We start from the raw sequence: 25875 nt of genomic DNA, 5'->3' as shown, positions 1-25875 counted from the left end.
GCATTCAACGGCTAGAATTATTATCGTTGCAAATTTTTGCAACGGTAATAATTTGAAAAATACAAATAAAAAAAAAATATTACCAACGTCTTTATTTTTTTTTTTCTCTGTAAAAAGAGACCAATATTGAGGTATTTTTGAACAACTTCTCATTAAGCTCAATTCCTTCATTTAGCTCAATTTCTTCATTTAGCTCAATTCATTCCTTTTAAAGTAATTTATTTTTTATCTACAAAATCCAAAAAACTATTGAATATGGATAAATCCAATCGGAAAAAAATCCTTCAAAATCGAAAAAAAATTCAAATACTCAACCTTCATTTTATGATTATCAAATAGATCTCAACTCTCAAGTGGAACCAAACTCACAAATTTTTCCATAGTTTCCAAATTATGGAATGAATAACATCAATTTCACAAATCCAAGTTCTATCTCACAATTCCCTTTACGACCACAACAAGTTCTTAACTTCTCCTATTCTCAAAATGTTCTTCCATCTGAAGGACACTCACCTTTTCAAAATCGTCAATTTGCTGAAAATGAAACATCCTTCCTTATGTCACAACACTTTAACATGTCAGAAGGTGAAGGTGCAAATTCAAATTTTAATTGGTCATATAGATCAACTGCTGCCTCTGATGACGATAATGATGACGCGCCGAGTTGATGACCTACATATAAAGTAACACAAATTTTTGGATTTGAATAAAAAAAAAACAACTTTGCTGAAGCTGAAGAAAATGAAGAAAATGAAGGTGGGGATGTAGGAGGCGGAGGTAGAGGCAATACAGATTGAAGGAATTTTTGGTCGCATGCTGAAGATGAGGTCCTTGTAAGAGCTTGGCTTGAGGTAAGTAAAGATAAAAAAAAACTAATACCAACCAAAAGGGGAATGAATTCTGGGCAAAAGTTGAGGCAATGTTTAATAATGTTAGATTATATAGAGAGAGGCAATTTGAACAAGGTATTGAAGAGATTAAGAAGGATGATTTGCTAAGAGTAAGGGCTTTGGAGCCACTTAGATGTCGGTGGAAAAGGCTAAGTGCTAATTGTTCAAAATTTTCTGGTGCGTATGCACATGCTGCATCAAGGAGAGGAAGTGGTCATTCTGACGACGATGTTATTAAGGTTGCGCGTAGAATTTATAGGGACGACAAAACTAGGAAAAATACCAGTAAAGTTTTCCAAGATATGCATGCTTGGGATATTCTGAAAAATGAACAATTATGGGCGGAAAATGAAGATCCAGTCGAGACATGTAAGCAGAAGACAGCAACCCAGTTCAGTGTTTCAAAGAGATCTTGGATTAATGAAGCTGGTAATTACTCGTCTTCAACAAACCCAGATACATCGACCAGTGGTGATGTTGGGTGTTCAGGCTTCCCCTCTATTGATGATTGTAGCAAAAATAAAGGTAAGAATAAAGTTATGAACATGGCGACGGAAAATTCTCAGCAATGGTTGTTTACTATTCAAAACATGAACATAACAAGGCAATCTGAAACTGAGATGGAGATGATGAAGTTGAGGTTCCAGAGAGAGAAAGAAGCTGAAAATGCTTAGCTAGAAAGGGAGAGAGAAGCACGAAAGCAAAGGAAAATCAACTTGAAATTGTTCAAGATACTTGAAGCAAAACCATACTTATCAGAAGAGGATCAAGAACGAAGGAACAATTTAGTGAAGATATTATTCCCATCCAATTAATTTATTGTCTTCAAAATGTAGTAGTGTTAGATTCTAGAATGATTAGGTTGCTGTTTAGTAACCGCTTTTGAACTTAAAGTTGTAATCATGTTGTTTAAGTTGTTATTTATTATCAATTAATGTGTAGTCATTATGTTGTTTTTAAATAACTCTAATATAGTTGTACTATTATGTGTTGTATGACTGTCATATTTAAATAGTTTACTATTTTTAAAAAGTTGTGCATTAATGGCATTACTGACATTGATGAGATGTAACAATAACAAAAATTGTGCATTGCTCACATGAACTTACATATTTGTATTTTTCTGATAAATGTAGGTGTTTAATTTGATGTGATTGCTCACTGGAAAAACCAAAGACTTACTCTTCTGAAAAAGTGAAGCAATTACTGATTTTGATAAGACATACAAATGACCACACAACCTATTGATATGAAATCACATTGAAGCTTTTCAGTACATTATTTTTGATGGTGAATGATAGCATTATAACAACACATTATTATTAAAGTTCGTACATTGTTCTATATATTGCTATATGTTTTAATTTTGTTTCACTCAACCAATAATCTATTTGCTCTCTCATCAAAGTAGCTTACTTAGCTTTGAAAATGTCTGAGAGTTCTAATTCGTCCAACTCATCTTCTAACTCTTCCAATTTATCTGCCAACACAAATCAAAATTCCGATGATGTACAACCGACGTTATGAGAGACGGAGGCAAGTAAATCGTCTTGTTGATCGAATGATGGATGAATTCATAATGACCAATCCAGTTGAATTCTTTCAAATGGTTAATCAAGTTCCAAGGACACCAAGGACGCTGGTCGAAAGGGATCGTGAAGACGGACACAACCGTTTATGGAATGACTATTTTGCTGATCCTCCAGTGTTCCCTCCAAACTTGTTTCGTCGGAGATTCCGCATGAGAAAGCACATCTTTCTCCGTATTGTGAATACTTTAGAAGAACGTCATCAGTTCTTTCAACAAAGGCAAGATGCTACTAGTAGATTTGGAGCATCAGCATTGCAGAAATGCACCGCGGCTTTAAGATTACTTGCATATGGAACTGCTGCTGATTCCATTGACAACTACTTACGGATTAGTGCATCTCTTGCGAGAGACTCCTTACAACATTTGTTGAAGGAGTTGTCTTTTATTTTAATGACGACTATCGAAGAAGACCTAATGAAGAGGATATGGCCAGACTCCTACGAGATGGAGAACGTCGAGGCTTTCCAGGGATGATAGGATCCATTGATTCCATGCATTGGCGATGGAAGAATTGTCCTTTAAGATTGAAGGGCATGTTTTCCGGGAGAGCTAATAAGCCCACTTTGATTTTAGAAGCTGTGGCATCACAAGACCTTTGGATCTGGCATGCTTTTTTCGGGACGCCAGGTAGGTGTAATGATATAAATGTTCTTGACAGGTCTCCATTATTTAATGATATATTCGAAGGTCGTGTACCTTCGGTTAACTATGTCGTTAATGGCCACCAACACAATATGGGATATTATCTCACTGATGGTATATATCCTACATGGGCGGCATTCATTCCCACAATATCCCTCCCCCAAAATGAAAAAGAGGGTCTTTTCGCCAAAAAGCAAGAAGGTCAGCGAAAGGATGTCGAACGTGCATTTGGAGTACTACAAGCTCGTTTTGCCATAGTTCGACATCCTGCTCTGACTCGTGATGTATCAATGCTTGGAAAAATTATGATAGCTTGCATCATCTTACACAACATGATCGTCGAGGATGAGCGAGATACATACGCAAGATATTATGATCCAAGGTATGATGATCCAAATGAATATGAGCAAGCTGAACCCCCGTCTTCAAGTAGAAGAAATTCTGAAGGACCGTTTCAATTTAGCAACAGTAGTAACCGACCAGCTAATTTGGACACTTACATGGCTAATAGAACTCGAGTTCGTGATGAAGTTACGCATAGAGCCTTGAAGTCAGATTTAGTGGAACATTTATGGCTTAGATATGGGGAGTCTTATAATAGGCAGTAATTGATGTATTATTGGGCCTTTAAGAGTATTTTCTTTAAGCAATTATGTTTAGTGTATGTTTTAGCTAATGCTAAATAATGTGTTCTAATCATGCATGTGTTATTGTACTATCGTGTATTATTATTACTTAACGAGATTTTAAATTAAGTGTCCATGTATTTTACATTTGCGCTTCAATAATACATCATTGATTACAATTAGTGTATAATTATATTTATCATTAAGCATTTTAAATTTTAATTATGTGCAACAATTATAGGAATTATTATGTTTTTAACAACAATTTTAAATTATATGGTGGGATTGAAAAAAGAGAATATATGGTGGGGTATGGTAAAAGTAGGAGAGAGAAAATCATGATCAAAGTAATTTTGGGCAACCATTGGGAGTTTTTGATCATGGTTGGTCATGTGACTTAGTCATGGATGAGTGAAAAGAGAAAGAAATTATATAATAATTCATGACCAAATATTTTGGGTCATCCATTGCGTATACTCTAAGTATATTTAAATTCTTTTCATATATGTCAACCAAACAAGCACTTTCTTATAATGCCTATTTTACCGAATTGCCAACAACAGTAGAATCGCGACGAACGTTGGGAGATAAGACCATACTCAACTCAAGGAGCACTACAATCTACCGCACGGCCCATCCTACACGGGCTACATCGTAAGCTCTTAAAGTAGTTTAGGGCAATCCTGTCTTCAATTTTCTCTCTCTCTCTCTCTTCTCCGACTTCTCTTTGATCCTTTCTTTCACTTCTCTGACACTTAGTTTTCTGTAAGTATCGCTTTCGCTTCATTTTCAGTGCAGATTTTCTCTCTCTCTTTTATTTCCTTTAATTGCTAAAAATCTTGCAATTTTTGGGTAATTAAAGAAACTAACTTTGATTGCTAAGCTTTGAGCTCAATTTTTATGGAAAATTAGTTGTATTAATTGTTAAATTAATTAATATGACATGGGTTTTAAATTTATGATCAATTGGGTCTTTTTTTTCAGGGTATTTTCTATTGAAAAATGGCTGAACCATCCAAAGTTATCCATGTTCGTAATGTGGGTCATGAAATTTCTGAGGTATTGAATTTTAACCTTTTGCAGTTTTCGATTTTATTGCTGTTTTTGATGGCCACAGTTCTTATTATCTTTAAATTTTGATAAATATGATTTCTTTTTCAATTTTTCTATTTACTTTACTTTCATCTTTTCTTGTTGGGATGGACTTAAACTTGCTTCTTATGGAACAATGGTATTGGACAATCCTTTTAATTCTTGAGTTGTTGTTTGTTTTCGTTTTGTTTTCGAGGGAAGGTGAGGGATACCTCTTATCTTTTAAGGTATTGGACTGACTGTGAATGCCAGTATGCAAATTCTTGTATCAAATGATCAAGTGAATGTATAAAGTTATCCCTGAGTGATTCGCAATTGCTCACTTTCTTGTCCAATGTCATGGCCAAGATAATCATATTCTGAGAGTCTGAGAGACATTATCAAGTGAATGTATGAGGATTTGATTTGTCTTTTGTGTTTGGTACTGATAGACTAAGAATTAAAACGTGCGTAATTCTATTGTGCTTGCGAAATAGTGGATATAATTGGCTCTATCAACTTCATAGTTTTTTTTTGGAATGGTTAAATAGTTTATCTTTAGGTTCCAGTGGCTTTTCTTCATTCAATTGCATTTTGATTGGACGAAAGGCCATCTTTGTTGATCAATTTGTATTATAAGGAGGGAAAGTTGGGCACTTTTAGTTTAGCATAAACCAAGCTTTGGTTGCTTATTATTCATTTTTTAAATCGCGCATGTTTATTCATTCAGTTTGCTTGTAACAATATTGGATTCACTGAAGGTGTAGGAGCAATATTTAAGTGTTGTAAGTGTGCCCTGATATTAATAGCCCCATTAACTGAAATTCGACTAAAGCAATCCTAAATAGACTATTTCAACCTACAGTGAGGAATGACTATTTTGGAGGGATTTAGACATCTGACATTAGCTTAGTAAGAACCAGTTCAGTGAAAGAAGCGTGTGTGCAGTACAGCACAAGCTGATCAACGATCAACAATTATCTTAACTAAAAACCATGGGCTTCCTCTGTTACTTGCTTATGCTAATCCACTATAAATTGCTCAAGAGTCTTTGACGAATATTTTCTACCTTGGTTGTTTGTTCTTAGTTTCCTGCCGTTACTTATTTTGTTGTATTTTATCTTGTTATGAAAATGTAAGGACATCTCTAGTGATGTAAGCTAGTAGTTGATTATAACCCAAATCTTTGACGTTTGTAATTTGTGAGATCCTTTTTTTTTTTTTTTTTTTTTGGGTGGGAATAGAGTTGCCAGTGATCTCTCCATCTATAGTTTGGACTTTGGAGTATAGCAGTGATCCTAGACATTTTGTATATTTGTGCATTTTGTTTGCTTTATTTTACCTTATCTGCTACTTTTTCTTGTTCTTCCAGAATGATTTACTCCAGCTGTTCCAGCCATTTGGAGTTATCACAAAACTTGTAATGTTGCGAGCAAAGAATCAGGTTTGTTCATTGTGTATAATCTAGAGCGGGCAGTTGCCGCAGTTCCGAACTCCGACAAGTTCATTTTTGATTAATTGTCTTTTGGAAAAACATTCCCAGGCTCTTGTTCAAATGCAAGATGTTCCCTCTGCCGTCAATGTTTTGCAATACTACACAAACACACAGCCAACTATAAGGTGTGTTGATGAAGTAACAACTTTTGTCATAAGCTTTAATGCTTTATTGTCAACAACCGATCCAAAAATAAATTTTTAAGCGTGGACTCTTTTCTTGCCCCACTTATGGGATTAAGGCTTTGATTGATTGATTGGACTCTTTTCTTGATAAGCTTTGGTCTATGAAATCATTGTCAAAAGAGAGTAGGACCTAGCTCATTTCCTTGTCGTCATAGGCCTCAGAGCTTTATTTTGATTACTAAATGAAATTCCTCAATTAGTTCTGCCACATTTGATTTGGGGTTTATGTTTACTTAATTCTTTTCTGTTCTCTATTATGTTTTACAAGCATATGGACAATTCTGTAATTGTGGTGAATAGTGTTCTACTGAAAGAAGTAAAAGCTGCTATGCTGGATGGTATTCAGTTATTTTATATTCCCTATGTTGTCTAGTTTAATATGTTCTTTTTGGCTTGGTCATTGCTACCATATATATTCACATTGCATTCTGAGTTCTTCAAGGGTTAAATTCTTCTAGAATTGATAGATTGCTTGCTCTGGCCTAGTCATTCTGGTAACATAACATTTGGCAAGCTGGTGCATGGATGCATAAATACCACAAAAGCATGATATTATTTGATATCTTTACATTAAAAGTATACAGAGTAGCTTTTAGAACATAAGTTGATCTTCACTTCTTATCTGTTTGAGAATTACTATCTTATAGTGCCCGAGTGTTTTGCTTTTTTATCCAGCCTCTACTGCTATACCTAGTTATGATTTCATCATAGGGCAGCATATGTTATCTTGAGGATTGTTGGAGTACTAATTGAAGAGGTTTTGCTTGACCCTTAGGAAGCATATGATTGAATTTTTGCAGAAATGGATTGAGGGATGAATTAGATGGCTTTTGTCCTACGTAAGAGATTGATTTTTTTTTTTTTTTTTTTTTTTTTTCTTGCTTAGGGCCTGAGTTGGTTATCTTGCATTTGTGTCAACCAAACGCAAAAGCATTTGTGATATAATTAATTTGTCAAAATGGAAATCTTGTAGTTAATTTATCAAAATGAAAATCTTATGTGACATAGGGCTGTGAGAAAATCATTCCTCTTAAGTATGTTGATGAGTGTGGGCAATTGTTATTAGCTGAACACATTACCTTGAGCATCTTCAACCCTTGGGGGGTTGGGGGGGGGGGGGGGGGGGTGGGCTTGCAGCACAAGGATGGGCCCGCTATTCCCGCGAAACATTCAGGCGCTCCTTCTAACTCCATGTTAAAAATCGTCCTCCTAGTCTTGAGAATCTGCTCCGCTCAGCAGACTCCTCCCTTGGCTCTCTGTCGAGAGTCTACTGCATGTGTCTATCGACCCTACAATAATCTTGTGCTTTTGGATTCCTTTTCTTAAAATTGGGAAAATACATATGCTTTTCCAGTCTTCATCTAGATAACCATGATTATAGCCTAGCCTGGTTGTTAAGGTGTGTAGAAAAGGATCTTGGCTCACTTCAACAGATAGGAGTGAAGACGATGCATGGTCCATGAATGTTATTGGATTGAAATTTGGGGAAGTATGTGCTGATGCAATTTTCATGAAGTCATACACACTGGTGGCCAAGCTAGGTGTGAATTGTGGAGATAAGGGATGTTGGTCCGCTTTGATGGTTAGTAGGAGAGGGCTCATAGTTCTAGTACCCTTGGCATTAGAGGAAATTTATTTGGCTGTGGAAGAACTTTGAATGAGGCTGTAATCATAAATATGCAAACTTTGACTTTGGCTGTCTTTGTTTCTTGTTAGTCCGGCTTTGGCAGTCCTCCCAAATGCGAATCTCACAATTAGAGTTAAACTAATTGCACATTACTAAGTCTCACACTTCACGCAGTCTGCACAAAGTTTATAAATTTTAAGATTAAAAATTAGAGGGCAAGCTCTAGGAGGATGATGCAGTTAGAACTGGAGCTAGGTTGAGAATGCCTAAGATATGTACATATGAAGATGTCACTTTTTCGGTGGTGCTTACCCCAATGATAGGCATAATGATGTCCTTTGACTTACAAGGGATTCAGGAGATCGTTGAAGCACTAATAATGCGTATTTTTGTATGGACTGTTAATAAGGAGTGACTCTTGGAGTTCATGTAGCAGAGGGAAAGTTGTAACGAGATTACCTGTATGCAGATTTTCCTGTTTCAGTATGGATGTTTTGTTCAGAATTTCCTGGAAACTTGTGTCGTCATTCTTTCTACCTAAGTAGAGCTTCAATAGGTAGGTGGTGTGAAAAGGATGCACTACTATAAATCATTGTATCAAATTTTGGCACACGGCTGTATCATCATGTATCGCTCTAACTGTAACAAAATATGGGCTAAAAGTACCACCAAAAATTATTACCAATGTGATATACTGACACGGGGTGTTGAAATCTTGAAACTCTTGAAGTTACTGTATGTCGGCCGATACTTATTTGGCTTTTCCAAATAGCAGCATAGAACTCCTTTACTGACTTAACTTACAGATTCACTTGCCCCCACAGCACGATAGGGAGAGAAACAGAAGGTTGTGACCATATTCTCTGTGAGGCAGTGTGAGGTAGGGTAGTGTAGGCCAGGTTGGCTGTGAGACAGTGTGAGGTCGGGTAGTGTAAGTCAGGTTGTTGTTTATTTGATTGATTCTCAGATTTTACAATTGGTGGAGCTTGGTCTTTTGGCCAAAGGGTGGGGTTGGGTGGTTCAAATGAGTTTCTTATTCCAGTAGTAGCCAGTTGGGTAGTGTAGTGCCATGTTGGGTGTAGTTGAAATTGTTTTAATATATATGTATTAACTTTCTTTGTTTTTTAAGTTGCAATGTTTTGGCTTTTGCACTATTCATTCATCTACTCTGATTATCTAGGTTAATTTATACTTACAATTATTTTAAACATATACAAACTTAAAAACTAAATTTGTTTGTGACTATTGTGACCTGGTCTCTGATCACCATATTATTTCTACGACATTGCTACTGTTTTGTGATCGCGATTGAAACTGCATTTTAGAACCATGCTACCAATGTTAAATTATCCTCATGATGACATTTCCTTCATTCCCCTTCATGCGCACATGCTGATGTGTGATTTCCCTCTGACTATCTTGAATTATTGAGCATATTCTGTTCTTGTCTTGAAAAGACTAGCAGGATATCTTGTTCATTTGAGCAAAAAGATTTGGACAAATTTACTTTTTTAAAAACTAATCATTTAAGAAGGGCTGATTGGTTGAATGTCTTCTTACTTCCTCTCATTATATGTCTTTTTTGATGGATATTTAGTATGCTTGCGCTTATTTCTTTTGTTTCTTGGTTCAATGTGAAAATTTCTGATTACTTAAAAATCATATCAACGAATCTATCGTCTCGTGGATGTTTCTACAGCGGTCATTTGAAATATGACTACCTTATTATTTTAATGATAAACAATATGAGCGATCCATTTTTTCACACTATAAATTGGACACAATTAGTATTCTAATTTCTATAGTGCAAATATAATTTTTGAAAATTTTAATCCAACATAAAATAAATATTTTTCGAGAAACTATAAAAATAAGAGTAAAAATTACATAAATAAAACTAAAAATTTGATAAATTAAAAAAATGCTGATAATAATATTTTATAGCAAAAATAGTGTAATATAATTAATTAGTTGGATAAAAGTATGTTAATTATGAACTATATAATCACTAAAATATTATGATAGTCATATTTCAAACGACCACTATAGAATTTTCAATCGTCTTGTGGTGTAATTGATGAAAATCATGAAATGACCTGTTTGTACTTTGACTGCTCACTAACAATCTTTGGTCATTGATTCATGGAGGACTGGGATTCTTCATTCCAAAAGTCTTGTCCTTCCTTCTTTTTCTCTTAAAAATTTCTTGTCAGAAGAAAGCATGTATTCTGACATTTTTTTTTTTTTTTTTTTTTTTTTTTTTTTTTTGTGTTTTCTAGGATGAATGCTCCTTTCTATTGTGTATATAAATGGGACATAAAATGTTTATATGATGATAAATTGTAGTTGGATGCAATAATATACTGCTACGCTTTTAAATAATATAGCCACAGTATGAACCTTGTTTATTTGTATGCTATGGCCTTTACCATTGACTTCATTTTATGTTTGCTATGCTTTTATTTGTTTTTTTTTTGATAGGGGAAGAAATGTTTATATTCAATTCTCGTCACATCAAGAATTAACTACAATGGATCAGAACACTCATGGACGAGGAGATGAGGTTGGTATATGTACCTTTTATAATTATAGGAATTTGCCTATAAAGCCATTTATGTTCCCTAAAAAAAGAATAAAAAAAAAAATCATGTTATGTAATTGGATTGTTTAAAAGAAATGGAAACAGCCTCATGAATTTCATTCACTATCACTTGATATACATGTGTATCTCTTCTCATATATGCTTTTGGCTGGACATAAATCATTTATGCTGAGTGTAGTTTGATTCAGATCTTATATGTGGGAGCATAAGAATCTGTATTGCATCTTTTACTGAGCTGCTGTACTTGCAAAGCCGTCTGCCCCAGTGATGTTTTCTAAATTATCGTGCATTCTGCCATTAATACAGTACAAGTAACAAATTATTTGATTCCATGTATCATTCTATGCATTCATTTTGTTTGTATTCTTTACTCAGAAATTTTTTAAAAAAAAAAAAAAAAAAGTTGTCCTAAAGGTAGTCAGAAAGTTGAAAACTTTGACAGAGTTACTTGTTCTGAAATATTCATAATGGTGTGGCCTTATTCTGTAGTTTGGATTACTGTCTCAGCCAAAGCATGAAAGAATTAATTTTGAGTTCATTTAATTTGTTTTTGTATGTATATGTATCACAGTTGGAACTTGGATGTGGAGGTGGTACATGGAAATTAGGACTTAGTGGTTGTGTGTGTTTTTTTTTTTTTTTTGGAGTAGATGCATTTAAGAGTATATATAGGATCTTTGGTATGCAGAAATATGCCAATAGTGTCCTAATATTTCTTCTGCACCGGAGGGTAATGAGTTTTACTGGTGAGTTCTGTGTCACATTTTGAAATTGGAAATTTTGCATCTTTCTCTGCTGGCTCTAGTAAGAGTAGTGAATTGTTGCGTCTGACGCTGCTCTTAGTTATATTTAAGTTATTAAAGTTGAATAAGCTATTATAGCATATTCTATAAATAGCTAAACTTATTAACTGTGTCTGTCATGAGGCTAGCTTCGCAATAGGAGAGGAATGTAGAGTGCTTTATTGTCTTACTCGAGTAAATGCTTTTAAGATGCAATAAAAAGTTTCTAGTAATCAATGTAGGAACCTCAGGCCTATTTCCTGTCCAGTCTCCAATATGGTAAGACTGCTTCTAGTGGATTCCGATTTGATTAGTACGTCATCTTAGCACATGTAAGGGGATTTAAACAGTTTATGCAGTAAATTAGCTGCAGAGCTTTTTAAGTAGCATGATTTATGATGTTCGTTTTTTTTATTGGCCTTTTGCTTATGTGCTTTTAGTTTACTTCATGCTTTCTTTTCAACTTGTGGTGGTCTTATTAATTTATGTTATTTTTTTTTCTATTACATGTATTGTTTCTTTAAGTTCTCTCTTCATCTCTCTATATATTCTTCTCTATTTATTCTCCTCTCTCTCCCCCTTTTCTGTCTCTATGCTGGTCTGCTGTGGGGCATCTCTGGGAACTCAGCCTAACCGAATTCTGTTAGTTACAATCCATCAAGCGGTCTATCCAATAACTGTGGACGTTCTGCATCAAGTTTTTTCTCCTCATGGATTTGTGGAGAAGATTGTTACGTTTCAGAAGACAGCTGGTCAGCTTATTCAAGTTTTTCTCTCATTTCTGCTTTCTTTTCTTTTCTCTCCGATTCTATTTCTGTCTAGAATTGTATCTTGATATAAAGTTTTAATGTCACATATGCATATGTTAACATGTCATGTTTGTGATTGAATTTATCCAGTTTGCAAACAGATTTTCTGAAACATGTATCTGGTTTTTTCTTCTGAAAAGTACATTATACTTCAAAGACCAGTTTCTTCTGAGTACTTTTGTTTTGTAGGTTTTCAAGCTCTTATCCAGTATCAATCACGCCATAGTGCGGTCACTGCACGAACTTCACTTCAGGTTTGAGTACAATCAAATATATTCCTATTTGCTTCCGACAATTGCTTTGGGAATGACCTAATCTCATTTAAACCTCTTTAGGGGCGGAATATTTATGATGGTTGCTGCCAACTAGATATTCAGTATTCAAAGTATGTCTAAACTCTCAATTACTGGCTTTGGTGACTTGCATTTTATTCTATGTGATCCATGTATTCATTTCGGTGATTATGTGCGATGTTCAATTATCTTTTAGCAACTAGCCAACTGTGTAGCATGCGAACATCTATTTTGTTAATTCGTTTTATTATCTTGATGCAGTCTTGAAGAACTGCAAGTCAATTATAATAATGAGCGGACAAGGTATGCTACATACTGCAAGCTTCCATTAGTTTGTTTAAGAATGCGAAAGGATTCTTATTGACGCGGCATTATTGAATCTATGCATAATTATTATTTTTTATGCAGGGATTTCACCAATCCATCCTTGCCGGCAGAACCGAAAGGCAGATCTTCTCAGGTATGGCAGAATACGGCCTTGGAAATTGTTCACTTCTGCCAGCATAAAATTAACAGAGAGTTTTGTAACAGCCTGGCTATGCAGATGGTGGTGGTATGTACCCACTTCCAACAGGTGGAGCTCCAGGTAATCAGTTGCGTTTTAAATCTCCTAAATTTCTAGTATTTACATTCCAATATATAGTGTCTAATTGAATCTTTTTGTTTTCTTCCCTTCATTTTGGGTGTTTCAGTTGCATTTCCACAGGTACTTTTCTCTAAGTGAAGTGATGAAAGTTCTTTTTGACTGGAGATGCCGATGCTTCCATCCGTTATCTTTCTCCCTCTTTTCTTTCCATGTTCTGCAAATACCTGTCCTTTTTCAAGCAAGTACTTTAACATCATTTTTTGCATTTTACGTTTCCGCTAAGTGAATCAATGGGCATGGTTTTTTAGATGGCGAACCATGCAGCTATTGCAGCTGCTTTTGGTGGTGTTTTCCCTCCTGGAATCACAGGAATGAATGACAGGTGCACAATACTTGTATCTAGCCTAAATCCTGATGTAAGTCTACCCTCCTTTTCTCTTCCTTTGTCTCTTATGCCTCCATGTTGATACGTAATTAAAATGGACCTTGTTTCTATGTCCTGTGGTCATTTGTGCTCTTTGGCTTGTGTTTCAGAGAATTGACGAGGACAAACTTTTCAATTTATTCTCTCTATATGGGAACATAGTGAGAATTAAACTTCTTCGTAATAAACCGGATCATGCCCTAGTACAGATGGGTGATGGCTTCCAAGCTGAATTGGCTGTTCATTTTCTGAAGGTTTGATCTTGGAATGTCTCTGACTATTGTCTCTTTTAGTTTCTTGGGATACTTAAATGCAAAGTACATAAACATCTTTATTGTGTGGGAAGCTGATCTTCTTAGGAACAGCTTTTGTGTTCTTGTAAAGCACACCACTCTTGTTGTATCATGTCTCTTTTCTCATCTGCTGAACAGCCACCAAGTGAACTTTGTTATAGGAAGTTATATATCATGTCTCATTCCTTTTAATTGGTGTTTATCCAGTTAAAGCTGAATTGCTGTTTATCATTTGAATTGCAGGGGATTACACTCTTTGGAAAGCGATTAGATGTCAACTTTTCCAGGTACCCTCAAATCACGTCAGGCACCGACACCCATGAATACCTCAACTCAAACCTTAACCGGTTCAACCGTAATGCGGCCAAAAATTATCGCTACTGCTGCTCTCCGACGAAAATGATTCACTTGTCCACCATCCCCCAGGATATTACTGAGGAAGAGATAGTGAGTCATTTGGAGGAGCATGGGACTATTATTAACACCAAAGTTTTTGAGACTAATGGCAAGAAGCAAGCCCTTGTTTTGTTTGAGAACGAGGAGCAGGCTACTGAAGCTCTTGTGTGCAAAAATGCAACCACCCTTGACGGCTGTGTCATTCGCATATCCTTCTCTCAGTCACAAGCCATATGATCAATTGGTGATCATTCGTTTACTATTAGAACCATAAACCATCCGTGCAACCTGACTACTGGTATGGTGTCGAGTGTGTTGGAATATTCTCATTTTTCTTTTCTATTTTGTTATTAACATACACTTGTTGCTCCTTCTGGGTTATGGCTCTTCACAAGTTGTGCTCATAAGGTTGCAGCCTTGAGCAATGTATCATTATTTCTTTATATTCGCTCACCATGTTTTTCTTGGCTGTATATTCGCAAGTCTGCTTCTCTTGTAGTTTTTTCTAACTCTTTTATCTATGTTGTATGTTAATGTATTGCTATGTTCCTTATATTTGTAATACTAGATTGCTTTTATGAATAATTTTACCCCTTCATTGGTGCTTTGCATTTGACTTTTGAAGTTGACGTTTGCATATGCCATAATGTACTTGTGAACCAGGCATGAAGAAATGAATGTGAAGATGGTATAAACACTTTATTTAATCTCCATTCCTTTCTATTGATTCAAAATATCAATTGTTTTTAATCTTTTATAACCTGAAGATAGTTTGTACGAATCTAAAGAAACTGATTAACAAAAAAAAAAAAAACCGATTGTTAAAGGGAATCTTTTATAACCGGTACCAAAGCAAATTCTTGCGGGCTAAGCTCAAAGAGAATCTACCATGGGACATTCCAAAATTTCAGGCGAACCATGGTAAGAACGCCTGAAATTTTAGAATGTTCCACGGTAGATCCTAAAATTTCAGGCGTTCTTCTGGCGATTACGAAATTAAAAAAAATAAAAATAGACAAAAATTCAGAACACTCACCGAATCTGTCCGCATAGGCGACCTTTTCGGTAGCGTCGTCAGTTCCGCAAATTCGTCCATTAGAAATCGTTGTTGACTAAAGCTTTTCTTTTTTTTTTTTTTTTTTATTTTTTATTTTTTTTTATTTTTTGGGAAATTATGACGTAGAGTGGTGGTTGGTGGCTGGTGGGGTAAAAATAAAATAGGGTAAATTTACAAGGGGTAGAAGTAGATTAGAGTAAAATTAAAAGGGGGCATGTTTGTAATGTCGTGTTAGAATACGGGCGTTACCCAGTAAATACTGGACGCGATTTAGCAATTCACTTTTTTAATTTAGACTTTAAATACGAAGCGATAAAAATTAGGTTTAGAGTTTTCCAATCCTAAGTGAACACTACTTTGAGAAATTTTTTAAAGTGAACATTATTTTAATAATTTCTTTATTTTTTAACACCAATTCAGCAAATTGTTCTGTACTATTGTTGTCATTTTAGTAATTACCACCTATATATATATATATTTTTTTTGTACTTTACCACCTATTATTTTTAAAAACATGAAAAATTCCCACCTGATTGCCTACATGAAGTCATTGTGGGCCCCACCAACAGATTTTTTTCAACTTCATTCCTTTTTCTAACCTTAATATTTGATTTTTTATTGCAAATCTAAATCATTCAAACAAACCACTAAATTAGGTTCCTAATTTGCAAAATTGGGGCTAACTATAAGATGGTGTTCATCATTTAGGGTTTTGAAATGAAATTAGGAGTTTGTTATTTAGTGATTAATTTATGAAATTGGGACTATGATGCATTGATTTAACGTATTATGTCTTTAATTAGTACTGAAATTGATATTATTGTTAAAAAATTATTACTAAATTTTAATATGAAAAATTAGGGTTCATATGTATTTTAGGGATATTTTAAAATCAAACGTTTTTCTAAATTATGATTTACAATCCTATATATTAGTTCTATATAGAGTTAATCAATGTAAATAATGCTTAATTTGAAAAATTATCTCAGTTTGAAAAATTCCCCAAATTTGGGATAAACCCTAAATGAAGAACAACAAATTATAATTGGCACATATTAGTGCCTTAGTTATATTTGTGTGAGCTTGAATTATGTTAAATTGACTACTAAATGCTTTTCCCTAATCTAATTTTAATTTATATTAAAAAAAAAATCATTGAACATGAGAATCGAGGAAGGAGAAGGCATGACGATGTCATATATGACGGCTTGGGAAATTTGGTGGGAAATTTTCATGTTTTTAAAAATAGTAGCTGGTAAAAAAAAAAAAGAATTGTAAGTGGTAATTACTAAAACGTAACAATAGTAGTTATTTCCAAAAAATCCTAAAAAAAAAAAATAAAAAATAAAAAAAATTGTAAATTAATCCCAGCATGATCATCCTTCAGTCATTCATAGCAAGTTAGCAACCCAATGGACACAATTGCAACAAGAGCATCACTCTTCTCCTACCTCACTTCTTCACCTCTTTCTCTTCCCTCCAAATTTCCAAGAACCCTAATTTCAATTCCAATTCCATTAACTAACACACTCAATCAAAGAAGAAACTACACATTTCCATCAATTTCAAAACTAGGTAGTTCCCAGAAAAACAACACTGAAATCTTTGACGAGGCGGCATTCGAAGCAAATCGCCTCACCCTTGATGCTAAAGCTCGAGAATCAATGGCGGAAGCCTCTGAAAAAGAGATGAATGAGAGTGAAGATGATGACCCAAAAGCTTGGAAATGGAGAATTAGGAAAAGGGTTTGGGATTTAATGGAAGCTCAGAATATTGCTCAATTTCCTCGACCTGTTCATCATCGTATTCCCAATTTTGTTGGTGCTCCACTTGCTGCTAACAAGGTATTCCATCAATTTTATACCCTTATAATGCTGTTATCTTATGTTATTTGTGATGAATTGTTAAGGGGTTTGAATGAATTTTTATGGGGTTTGAATGAAATTTTGGCAGTTGGGTGAGTTGGATGTGTTTCTGGGAGCGAATTGTGTGAAGGTTAACCCGGATTCTCCACAGAAACAAGTCAGATTCTTGACGCTTTCTGGTTGGTGGTTGTTTTTAATTCACTGTTTTGTTTGGTGTTCACTTGGTCTTGTATATAACGGGTCTATTGTATGCAACATAGATAGTACCTAGTATCTGAAATCCCGTAAAAGTTTATCCTTTGTCAAAATGATTACTATGTGATTTGTGGTTTGCGGGTGACTAAACTTGTTGTATATAAATGACACCTGGTGTTACAAGCTTTTGCCGTTGTTGGTAGTTTGGGTTGCATTAGTTCCTCCTAGTATCATTTTTAATCGTGTTGCTTATGTTGATTTGTTGAGTAGTGAAGAATTTGAGGGTATCAAAGACTTGCTGGCAATTGCTGTTTGAAATTTAGCTATGTTTTGTTGATAATTGCTTTATATCTTCAAGGATTCAGGCAATAAATATTACGCAATCATACTAAGTAAAATTTTGATGGAGATTTTGCTTCGTGTCCACAATATAAAAAGTGTTTGAATGATTATATGCTGTGAATTTATAGGTTAATCTTTGCTTTTCAGATAGAGTTATAAAGGAGAGAGCCTCTGTGCAACTATAGTTATGGGGGTTACATTTTGTATATCTGCCCTCACTTATTTTAATTTAGGGCTCTAGGCTTGTGAGCTGTTTAACCAAAAAGAGGAAGCTTAGAACTCTTATACTGAGTGGCGAATAGTTGAATTTTCTTAATAGAACGAATCTGTGAAATATAAATACATTTCAGTGAACAATAGATTTATTTTCTATAAAGTGGTTTGTAATATGAAGTTCTGAACCATATTGGAAGGCAAGTGCAGCTCTTAATAGTAATAGATGGACATCCCTGAATTTTGTGTTCGCTGTAGACCAATATTAAATAATGTTTCAAATCTTGATAGAATTGACACTACAGAAATAATATGGAAATCCTTGATGTTCAAAATCAAAATTTAGATCTTGTTTTTATAGCAATCCATAAAGACTTTCACATGCTTGTATGGTTAAGGAGAAGTTTTTAGTGTGTTTATGGATATCATTTCTGTTGAGCTGCTTAGTTTATATTTTGGTCTTCTACTATTTGCTTTTCACTCAATTTCTCGAGGCTGTTGTGTTGATGCAGAGGGGAAGAAGCTTCTGACTCCCCAGCCACGTTTGAGAACCGGGTTCTTTTCTGTTCTTGAGTCTGAAATGTTGACTTCAAGCAATATAAATGAGGCATGCACCTCTGTAGGTGTAGCAAAATATGGAAGGCCAATTGGTCTTGATGAAAAGATCAAAGTAGACTTAATTGTCATTGGTTCAGTTGCTGTTGATCCGAACACTGGAGCCCGGCTTGGAAAGGGTGAGGTAGTTTTCCGTTGCTGTGATGTTTATTTTCTGTTTCCATCTAATGTATGCTATATTTGGAAATGTTTTCGTAGCAATTGGTTGCTTCTATTTATTATTTTCTTTTATAGTGATTTAGAGGCCTTCTATGATCAATTCACCATTGCTTCTATTTATTATTTCCCCCATGATCCCTTTCATTCTACTTCTTATAGTACTCTGAATTTCCATTATTGCCAAGGCCACAGTAGGTATTTTTCCTTTCCAAAGAGCTTCATTACTTGTTATCCACACTTTATGTACAATTCCTGCCACTGCTGCTGCTTCTACATTCATTCTGAACCTAGATATTTTAGCTCTCCTGCCAATCCACCTTGTAGCAGATACAATTATATGTAGGCCAGTTTTTAGCTCTCCTTCCAGTTCATCTGATTTCTTTATATTTCTGTGCTAGTTTTATCCATCCAGGCCTTATTCTATTGTTATACTGCATGTGTAAAACATTATACCTTTTTTTATTTTTTATTTTTAATTTTTAATTTTTGTAAAATACCTTTAGATATATGAAGTACTATTTGAATACTGCATGTGTAATTACTCTTCACGGCTTCGCGCTATTTAATTACCTAAGATGTAGTAAAAAGCATAAAAACTTGAGAAAATCCCAATAACATTTTACATGATACTACTTATCATTTGTTTTTATAGTAAAAACAATTGGTCAAAGGCTAGGTAAATATGGTAGATCAAAAAAAGAATTAAGAACTAGAGGATGAGTGAAATCCCAATAACATTTTACATGATATCATTTGAATCAAAACTTTATAGTAATTCATTCTGAAGCCTTTGTAAAATCCATCTTTTTTGTTCCTCCAAATTTATTTTCCCATTAATTCTCATCATCTTTCAATGTTTTTTTTTCCTTCTTCTATGCTTCATAAATTCCACTTGATTTATTATGCCTTTCATTTGCTTCTAGCAGAAAAAAAAGATAATCGTACATTTTGGTTATCATAAGGCAGCAGTTATACTTCCAGTAGCACATTACTCTGAGCCCTTTTAAAATTATGCGTTTGATTGATCTAAAACTTGATGTACCTGTCATGAAAAGAGTGGCATATATTAATGCCATCCATATTTCTCTTACTGGTCTGATCTTTTTTTTTTTTATTTTTTTTTTATACATGGACTATGGAAAAGCCTGTCTTGCTTTTATTTCATATCTTTGCAAGGTCTTTTGATGATTCAATGTTTGTGAAGGCTAGCTTTTAATGTCCAAAGTTTTACTGTAAATTCGTTGATAGGGATTTGCTGAACTTGAATATGGAATGCTGCGTTACATGGAAGCGATTGATGACTCCACCCCTGTCATTACTACAGGTATTTCTGATGTTCTTTGGTTTCTTATTACAAATGCCCTATTTTGATTGTATAGTTTTTCTACAGGGACTGATAATGTCTTGACATTTTAGATCTTTAAACCTCACTCATTTTGGTAAGTACGGAGTAATTTGTCAAGATATGTATCGGGTTATGACATGAAAATATCATCATTAGATTTACCTTTAGATACCTTTTATCATTAATATAGCTAATAGTGACATAAATCAGCGCATGATAGAGTGGCATGATCAAAGTTGGCAATTTTACCACAAACTTCTAATTTTGCCTATTAGAATACTGTATTTGACAGATCTTTAAATTGCAGTTGTCGCTGATGATTCCATGTTGAAGATTCCTTTTAAATTTGGCTTTTATATACTTCCCCAGTTTTCAATATAGTTTGTTTCTTTAATTTTGACTCAATCTAGCATGTATGGGACCTTCAGATCTGTTGTTGAGTATTATATGATGATATGCCAAAGATTATATGTGCCACTTCATGTAAATTTCTCTCTTTCACCAGTGATATGGGAATTGAATGTGTAATTTCATTTCAGTAATTCAGTAATTATTAAAGTGCTGTTATTGTTTAGCTAAAGTAGTTAATAATATTGCAGTGCATGATCAACAACTGGTAGATGATATTCCGGCTGAAAAGCTATTAATCCATGATGTACCAGTCGACATCATTTGCACCCCAACACAGGTCATATTCACCAATACGAATATACCTAAACCACAAGGTTAGTGATGAATCAGTTTTTCTTCCTAAAACCTTGCATTACTTCCAGTTGATTATACCTAAACCACAAGGTCATTGAATTTTCTGCAGGGATTTACTGGGAGAAACTGTCTCCTGAGAAATTGGGACAAATACGAGTTCTGCGAGAGCTCAAGAAGAGGATCGAGCAAGAAACTGGGCAAAAGCTTCCGAGTGGTCCATCCGAGAAGCTACCCCCCACTGCACAGCGAAAGCGCCAATGATTTTCTTTCTTTTTCTAGCCCTTTGTATATTTGTGTTACATATGTAATTACTGTGAACCCTTGCACAAGCGCTTATGGTTCCAACAAGACCATAGATTATAAATATAGTAAACGTAATTAATGTCATATGAGATGATCTCATTACTCTTTTTTTTTTGAGACAAACCGGACTAGTGCATTTTATTAATCAATGGACAATTTGTCCATGAGAACATACGAAGAAACATCTATGGGACAATGATTTTCCTATACTTGTTCCGTACCAAAGGGCACTAGCCTAGCAAGGTAATGCGCAACCGAGTTGCCATCCCTTCTAACATGAGACCATGAGACAAATTCGAAGTCTTTACAAAACCAAAAGACATCATCTAAAACCGTATCTAGATCAGTGAAGTAGGAAGCACATTTTGAAAGCCTATTAGTAATAATTTGGCTATCAGACTCAACAAGTACTCTCTTGAAGCCATAACGTTGTGCGAGCTTCACCCCAAATAAAATCGCCTTGCATTCTGCTACCTCAGGTGGCCATCTTCCTCTTACTCTATGAGTACCAGCATACAACACCTCACCCTTCGCGTCTCTCAGCACAACCCCCATACCCACCCAGCCCTCGTCTTTCAGACAAGCATCACAGTTTAGCTTCACAAAATCCATAGGAGGGAGCCAAACATTAGGACTCTTACTCCTTCTGACAGTAGGCATGCTATAGATTCGAGCTGCATACCTCCCACAATCCTCCACCAGCCTTATAACACGATCATGCACCACCAAGTGAGGGATGTCATTGTTAAATATTTTATTGTTCCTACGGTTCCAAATGAACCACAACAAAGCAGCCCCAACCAACCTTTTCTTATCACTCCTCTGCTTCCACCCTGCAATAACATCTTTAAAATCAGCCTGTGGGTCGTTGCAAACCAGCTCCTCACGAACAGCAGGACATAAAAAGAGAGCATGTCCTGCAGTTTCAGTGCAGTTTGCACACCAGGGGCAGCAACCAAATTCAATCATGTGTCTTCTATGTAGCAGCTCACGAGTGGGTAAGGACCCGTGCATACCCTCCAAAGAAAGTGTTAATAATGAAGGAATAAGACACAGTCGAAATGCAATCCATGACAACATTCACCCATTGCTCCGCAAAACCCATTTTAAGCAACAATTTCTCCAGAAAAAACCATTCCACCCTATCATAGGCCTTACTCATGTCTAATTTCATAGCAATAGTCCCCTTTTTGCTTTTATTCCTTTTTTTCATAGTATGAAAATTTTCCATGGCAATGAGGGCATTATCAGTAATTAAACGACCATGAACTAAAGCACTTTGATTCTCCGAAATAACATTAGGGAGAATTGACTTCAATCTCATAACTATCGCCTTAGACACAATTTTATATAGCACATTACAAAGTGAAATTGGGCGGAATTCAGACATAGTAGTAGGAGCATTCACTTTAGGAATAAGAGCAATGTTAGTGCAATTTACCGCTTTTGGTGACATACGGCCAAGAAGGATATTACTAACTTGCTTATAAACATCATCTCCCACTATGTGCCAGAACTTCTGATAAAAGATAGCATGGAGTCCATCCGGCCCCGGAGCCTTGCACGGGTGCATCTCAGAAAGCGCTGCAAAGATCTCCTCCTTATCAAAAGGTTTGAGCAGAAAATTATTATCGAGATGAGTGATAGTAGGAGACACAGCATCTAAAACCTTCTCACAGTCTTCAACCGATGGATTCGAAGAAGTGAAAAGCTCATCATAAAACCCCTACACAACCTCCTCCAATTCTTCCTCTTCTTCACGCCACACCCCCTCTTTATCAAAAATCCCTTCGATCTCATTCTTCTTACGTCTCTGGGAAGCTTTATGGTGGAAATACTTTGTGTTTTGATCACCGTCTTTTATTTCTGAGCCCTTGAACGCAAGTACCAGTAAGCTTCCTACTTATCATTCAAGTCATCAAGCTTTTTCTCAAGCACCGAGCATTGTGCAATATTCTGTCAGAAATCCGCCTTCCTTGAGCCTCTTTAAGCTGCTTTTCAGTATCCTCAATTTGCTTCGCTAAGTCATGGAACTTCCTACCTCCCCACCTTCTCAAAGCATTCAAAGTAGCCTCCAATCTTAGCATCACCGAAACAGAAGCAACCCCCTACCACGCCTCTCTCACTGCTGCCTCACATGATTCATCTAATAGCCCCTACTCGTTCATCGTAACACAAAATCTCATTATAATCCCCACCAATCAGCATAGGTCCTTCGAAAGCAGAGCATAAATTACGAATAAGTTGCCATGTCTTCCATTTGTTTCCCGTTTCTGGCCATCCATACAAACCCACAAATCTCCAATTAATTCCCCCAACTCCCACAATATCACCACAAATGTGATTGTGGGACATCGACACAAGAGAGAAGGTGATATTATCACTCATCCAGAAAATATACAACCCTCGTGATAAACCAATACTACTTATACCAATTGCACTGTCGAAACCAAATTTATTCTTCAATTTTTCGGACTCAATTTTATTTATTTTCGTCTCCTAGATGAACACTAAATCCAGGGCATAACACCCTAGAAATTCCTTTCTTTTAAAATACCTGTTTTGTCCTGTTTAAAACTTTAAATAGGAATATCTAAAACATTACCGCCACCGTGAAAACGGCTAAGGCAACTATCAAAGACACACAGCGGAAGACTAATTTCAAAACCTTTCAAAACAAGTCAACTTGAAAAAGTCAAGCAACGAAAGTAAAGTCAAACTAAAGTGAAACGAAGTAAAATAAATTCAACCTACAACTTGGAACCATTATAGGCCCTTATTAAAACCAAAACTGAACTCAAAACTCTTATCGTTAGTCACGCATAATAATCAAGTCATATATAATTAAAGCAATAAACACATCATATACTTATAGAAACTAGCATGATTCGATTCATGGAAATGCTTCATCACCTGAAAAGCTTATCTCTACCTATTTCCACTACTCTCCATTAAAAATGGGTCATCATAGGACCATGATAAAGACAAGGCCAATAACATACAAAACACACAATCAGCAAAGTTGAGTACATAAGCGTAATTAACACACTAGCATACAATTCCCTATCAACACACTACTTACCTTGTTGCACCTGTTTTTCAAGCATACAACATTCAATAAAAGTTCTCACTAGACACTAAATAATTTATTTAGCGTTGATTACGCATCGAACGAGTTTCCCACTAACCTCCCCCAATTAATTGAGGTTACTGACACGTGAGCTAACCGTGCCAGTGTCAAAAACCACTCGTAAGTGGCGGAATTCCTGCACATAATAATAATAAAAGGAATGTATAGCGTCCTGTACTCCAGTAGAAGTTATGGTTAAATATAAAACCCCATAACTCCCCCCATATGTTCATACTCAAGGTATATACGTCCCAAGAGTTTTGGTACGTAATCTCTTTCACTTTACGTTATTTACAGATTATTAAACTCGGTGATGACTCTCAAACCATAATCATTCAATCAACAATAATTAATCAAACAATCAAATATACCAATTTAATTCTTGAATAATTAGTGACCACATAATATTTAATATTGAACCCTTTTTAATTCTACCTCGGTGTCAAAGACACCTTAAACGCATAAAGCGCCACAAATCCTATCCCTCGGTGTTAAAAACACCTTAAGTGTACTAAGGCACCAAAATACAATTTATTCCTCGTGTATATAGACACTTATATAGCTCATTTCTCATGCTTAAAGCATCATCAAAAATTATATGAACCATAATAAAATTCCTTTTCAACATTCCAAGCCAAATTAAACATTCAGTTTAATTAAACATGCCCTCTAACATGCCATAAATAAGTATGTGGTTCATAAATAATATTCCAAACTATTATTTTCCATCCAATAATCCATCACAAATAAATCATGCTTCATAATCCAATCACTAACAACATCCAAACCATAATTTCCAATCCAAACCTAACATGATATTACTTGAAATCAATTAAACACCTTTAGCATGCTACTACATCAATATAATTATGTTAAGTGCGCGAACGTACCTTGTATACGATCTTAATATCGCCACAATTAATAAAAACCGCTCACTTCAAAGTCTCCTACAATTTAAAATTATAGGAGAGTATTAAAATCCACTCTACACAAATTTCCAGCAATATATACTACTATAAAACCCCTCATAATTTATTTAAAATAAGCTGAAATTATATTTAAAACATCATACTTTAATCCCAATTAATGGGTAATTAAAATTCCTTAAAGAAACTTGATTTCTAATACTTTACCAAAAATTCCAGCACTATATTTTCATTAAAACTTGCTGTAATTTAGTCTTAAAACACTTTAATCAAAGGTTTACACCATTATATATCATCATCCTTCAATAATTTATAAATCAAGAACCTAGGGTTTCAAAAATTGGGGCTTTTTAATTAAAAACATAATCTGAAAATTAATTAACATAATACTCATAATCAAACATCAAAATCAAATCACAAAACCCATAATTACTATTTAGATCTAGGATTAAATTGGTTTTTAAAACAAAGATTATTATATTTTTTTTCTCGGAAAACCTGGCAGCCGACAGCCACCAGGCTGCTGCCGGCGGCTGGCGGCTGGCGCTGCTGGCGGCTGGCAACCACCATTGCCGGTGGTTGGCCGGTGGTGGTGAAGGGCAGCTGAAAAAAAGAAAAGGGGAAGGGGAAAAAGGAGAAAGAAAAAAAAAGAAAGAAAATAAGGAAAAAGGAGAGAAAAGTTTACCTTGGGTTTCCTCCACTCTAGGC

General features: G+C 35.2%; 4 protein-coding genes across 5 annotated transcripts; 3 read left to right on the top strand and 1 right to left on the bottom strand.

Annotated features, from left to right (window-relative positions):
• Positions 1-2397: 2397 nt before the first annotated feature.
• Positions 2398-3731, top strand: LOC145584152 (uncharacterized). The gene is made up of 2 exons (XM_081641065.1): positions 2398-2812; positions 2854-3731. The coding sequence occupies exons 1-2, from the start codon at positions 2398-2400 to the stop codon at positions 3729-3731; spliced, it is 1293 nt and encodes a 430-aa protein (XP_081497191.1).
• A 589-nt stretch (positions 3732-4320) lies between these two features.
• On the top strand, positions 4321-14785 carry LOC145586406 (polypyrimidine tract-binding protein homolog 3-like). Of its 2 annotated transcripts, none has more exons than XM_081643243.1 (15): positions 4321-4403; positions 4734-4808; positions 6193-6264; positions 6364-6440; positions 10609-10690; positions 12140-12263; positions 12510-12574; positions 12656-12705; positions 12875-12916; positions 13022-13073; positions 13145-13199; positions 13306-13319; positions 13508-13615; positions 13734-13877; positions 14160-14785. In XM_081643243.1, the coding sequence occupies exons 2-15, from the start codon at positions 4752-4754 to the stop codon at positions 14547-14549; spliced, it is 1332 nt and encodes a 443-aa protein (XP_081499369.1). In that variant the 5' UTR covers positions 4321-4403; positions 4734-4751; the 3' UTR covers positions 14550-14785. The 2 variants fall into 2 exon arrangements, with proteins under 2 accessions (XP_081499369.1, XP_081499368.1); XM_081643242.1 differs by having other exon boundaries at positions 4380-4514.
• Positions 14786-16775: 1990 nt separating this feature from the next.
• Positions 16776-21318, top strand: LOC145585169 (5-formyltetrahydrofolate cyclo-ligase-like protein COG0212). The gene is made up of 6 exons (XM_081641898.1): positions 16776-17213; positions 17323-17413; positions 18497-18723; positions 20007-20082; positions 20703-20828; positions 20918-21318. Exons 1-6 carry the CDS (start codon positions 16782-16784, stop codon positions 21067-21069), a joined length of 1104 nt encoding a protein of 367 aa, XP_081498024.1. The 5' UTR covers positions 16776-16781; the 3' UTR covers positions 21070-21318.
• On the bottom strand, positions 21316-22080 carry LOC145584151 (uncharacterized). Its single transcript, XM_081641064.1, has one exon. It carries the CDS (start codon positions 22078-22080, stop codon positions 21316-21318), a length of 765 nt encoding a protein of 254 aa, XP_081497190.1.
• Between the last annotated feature and the right edge of the window lie 3795 nt (positions 22081-25875).

Source organism: Chenopodium album, chromosome 16 (genome assembly GCF_948465745.1).
Source record: "Chenopodium album chromosome 16, dcCheAlbu1.1, whole genome shotgun sequence".
Lineage (NCBI taxonomy): Eukaryota > Viridiplantae > Streptophyta > Magnoliopsida > Caryophyllales > Amaranthaceae > Chenopodium > Chenopodium album.
Note: the sequence above shows the minus strand (reverse complement) of the source record. Positions and strands in the feature narration are given on the sequence as shown.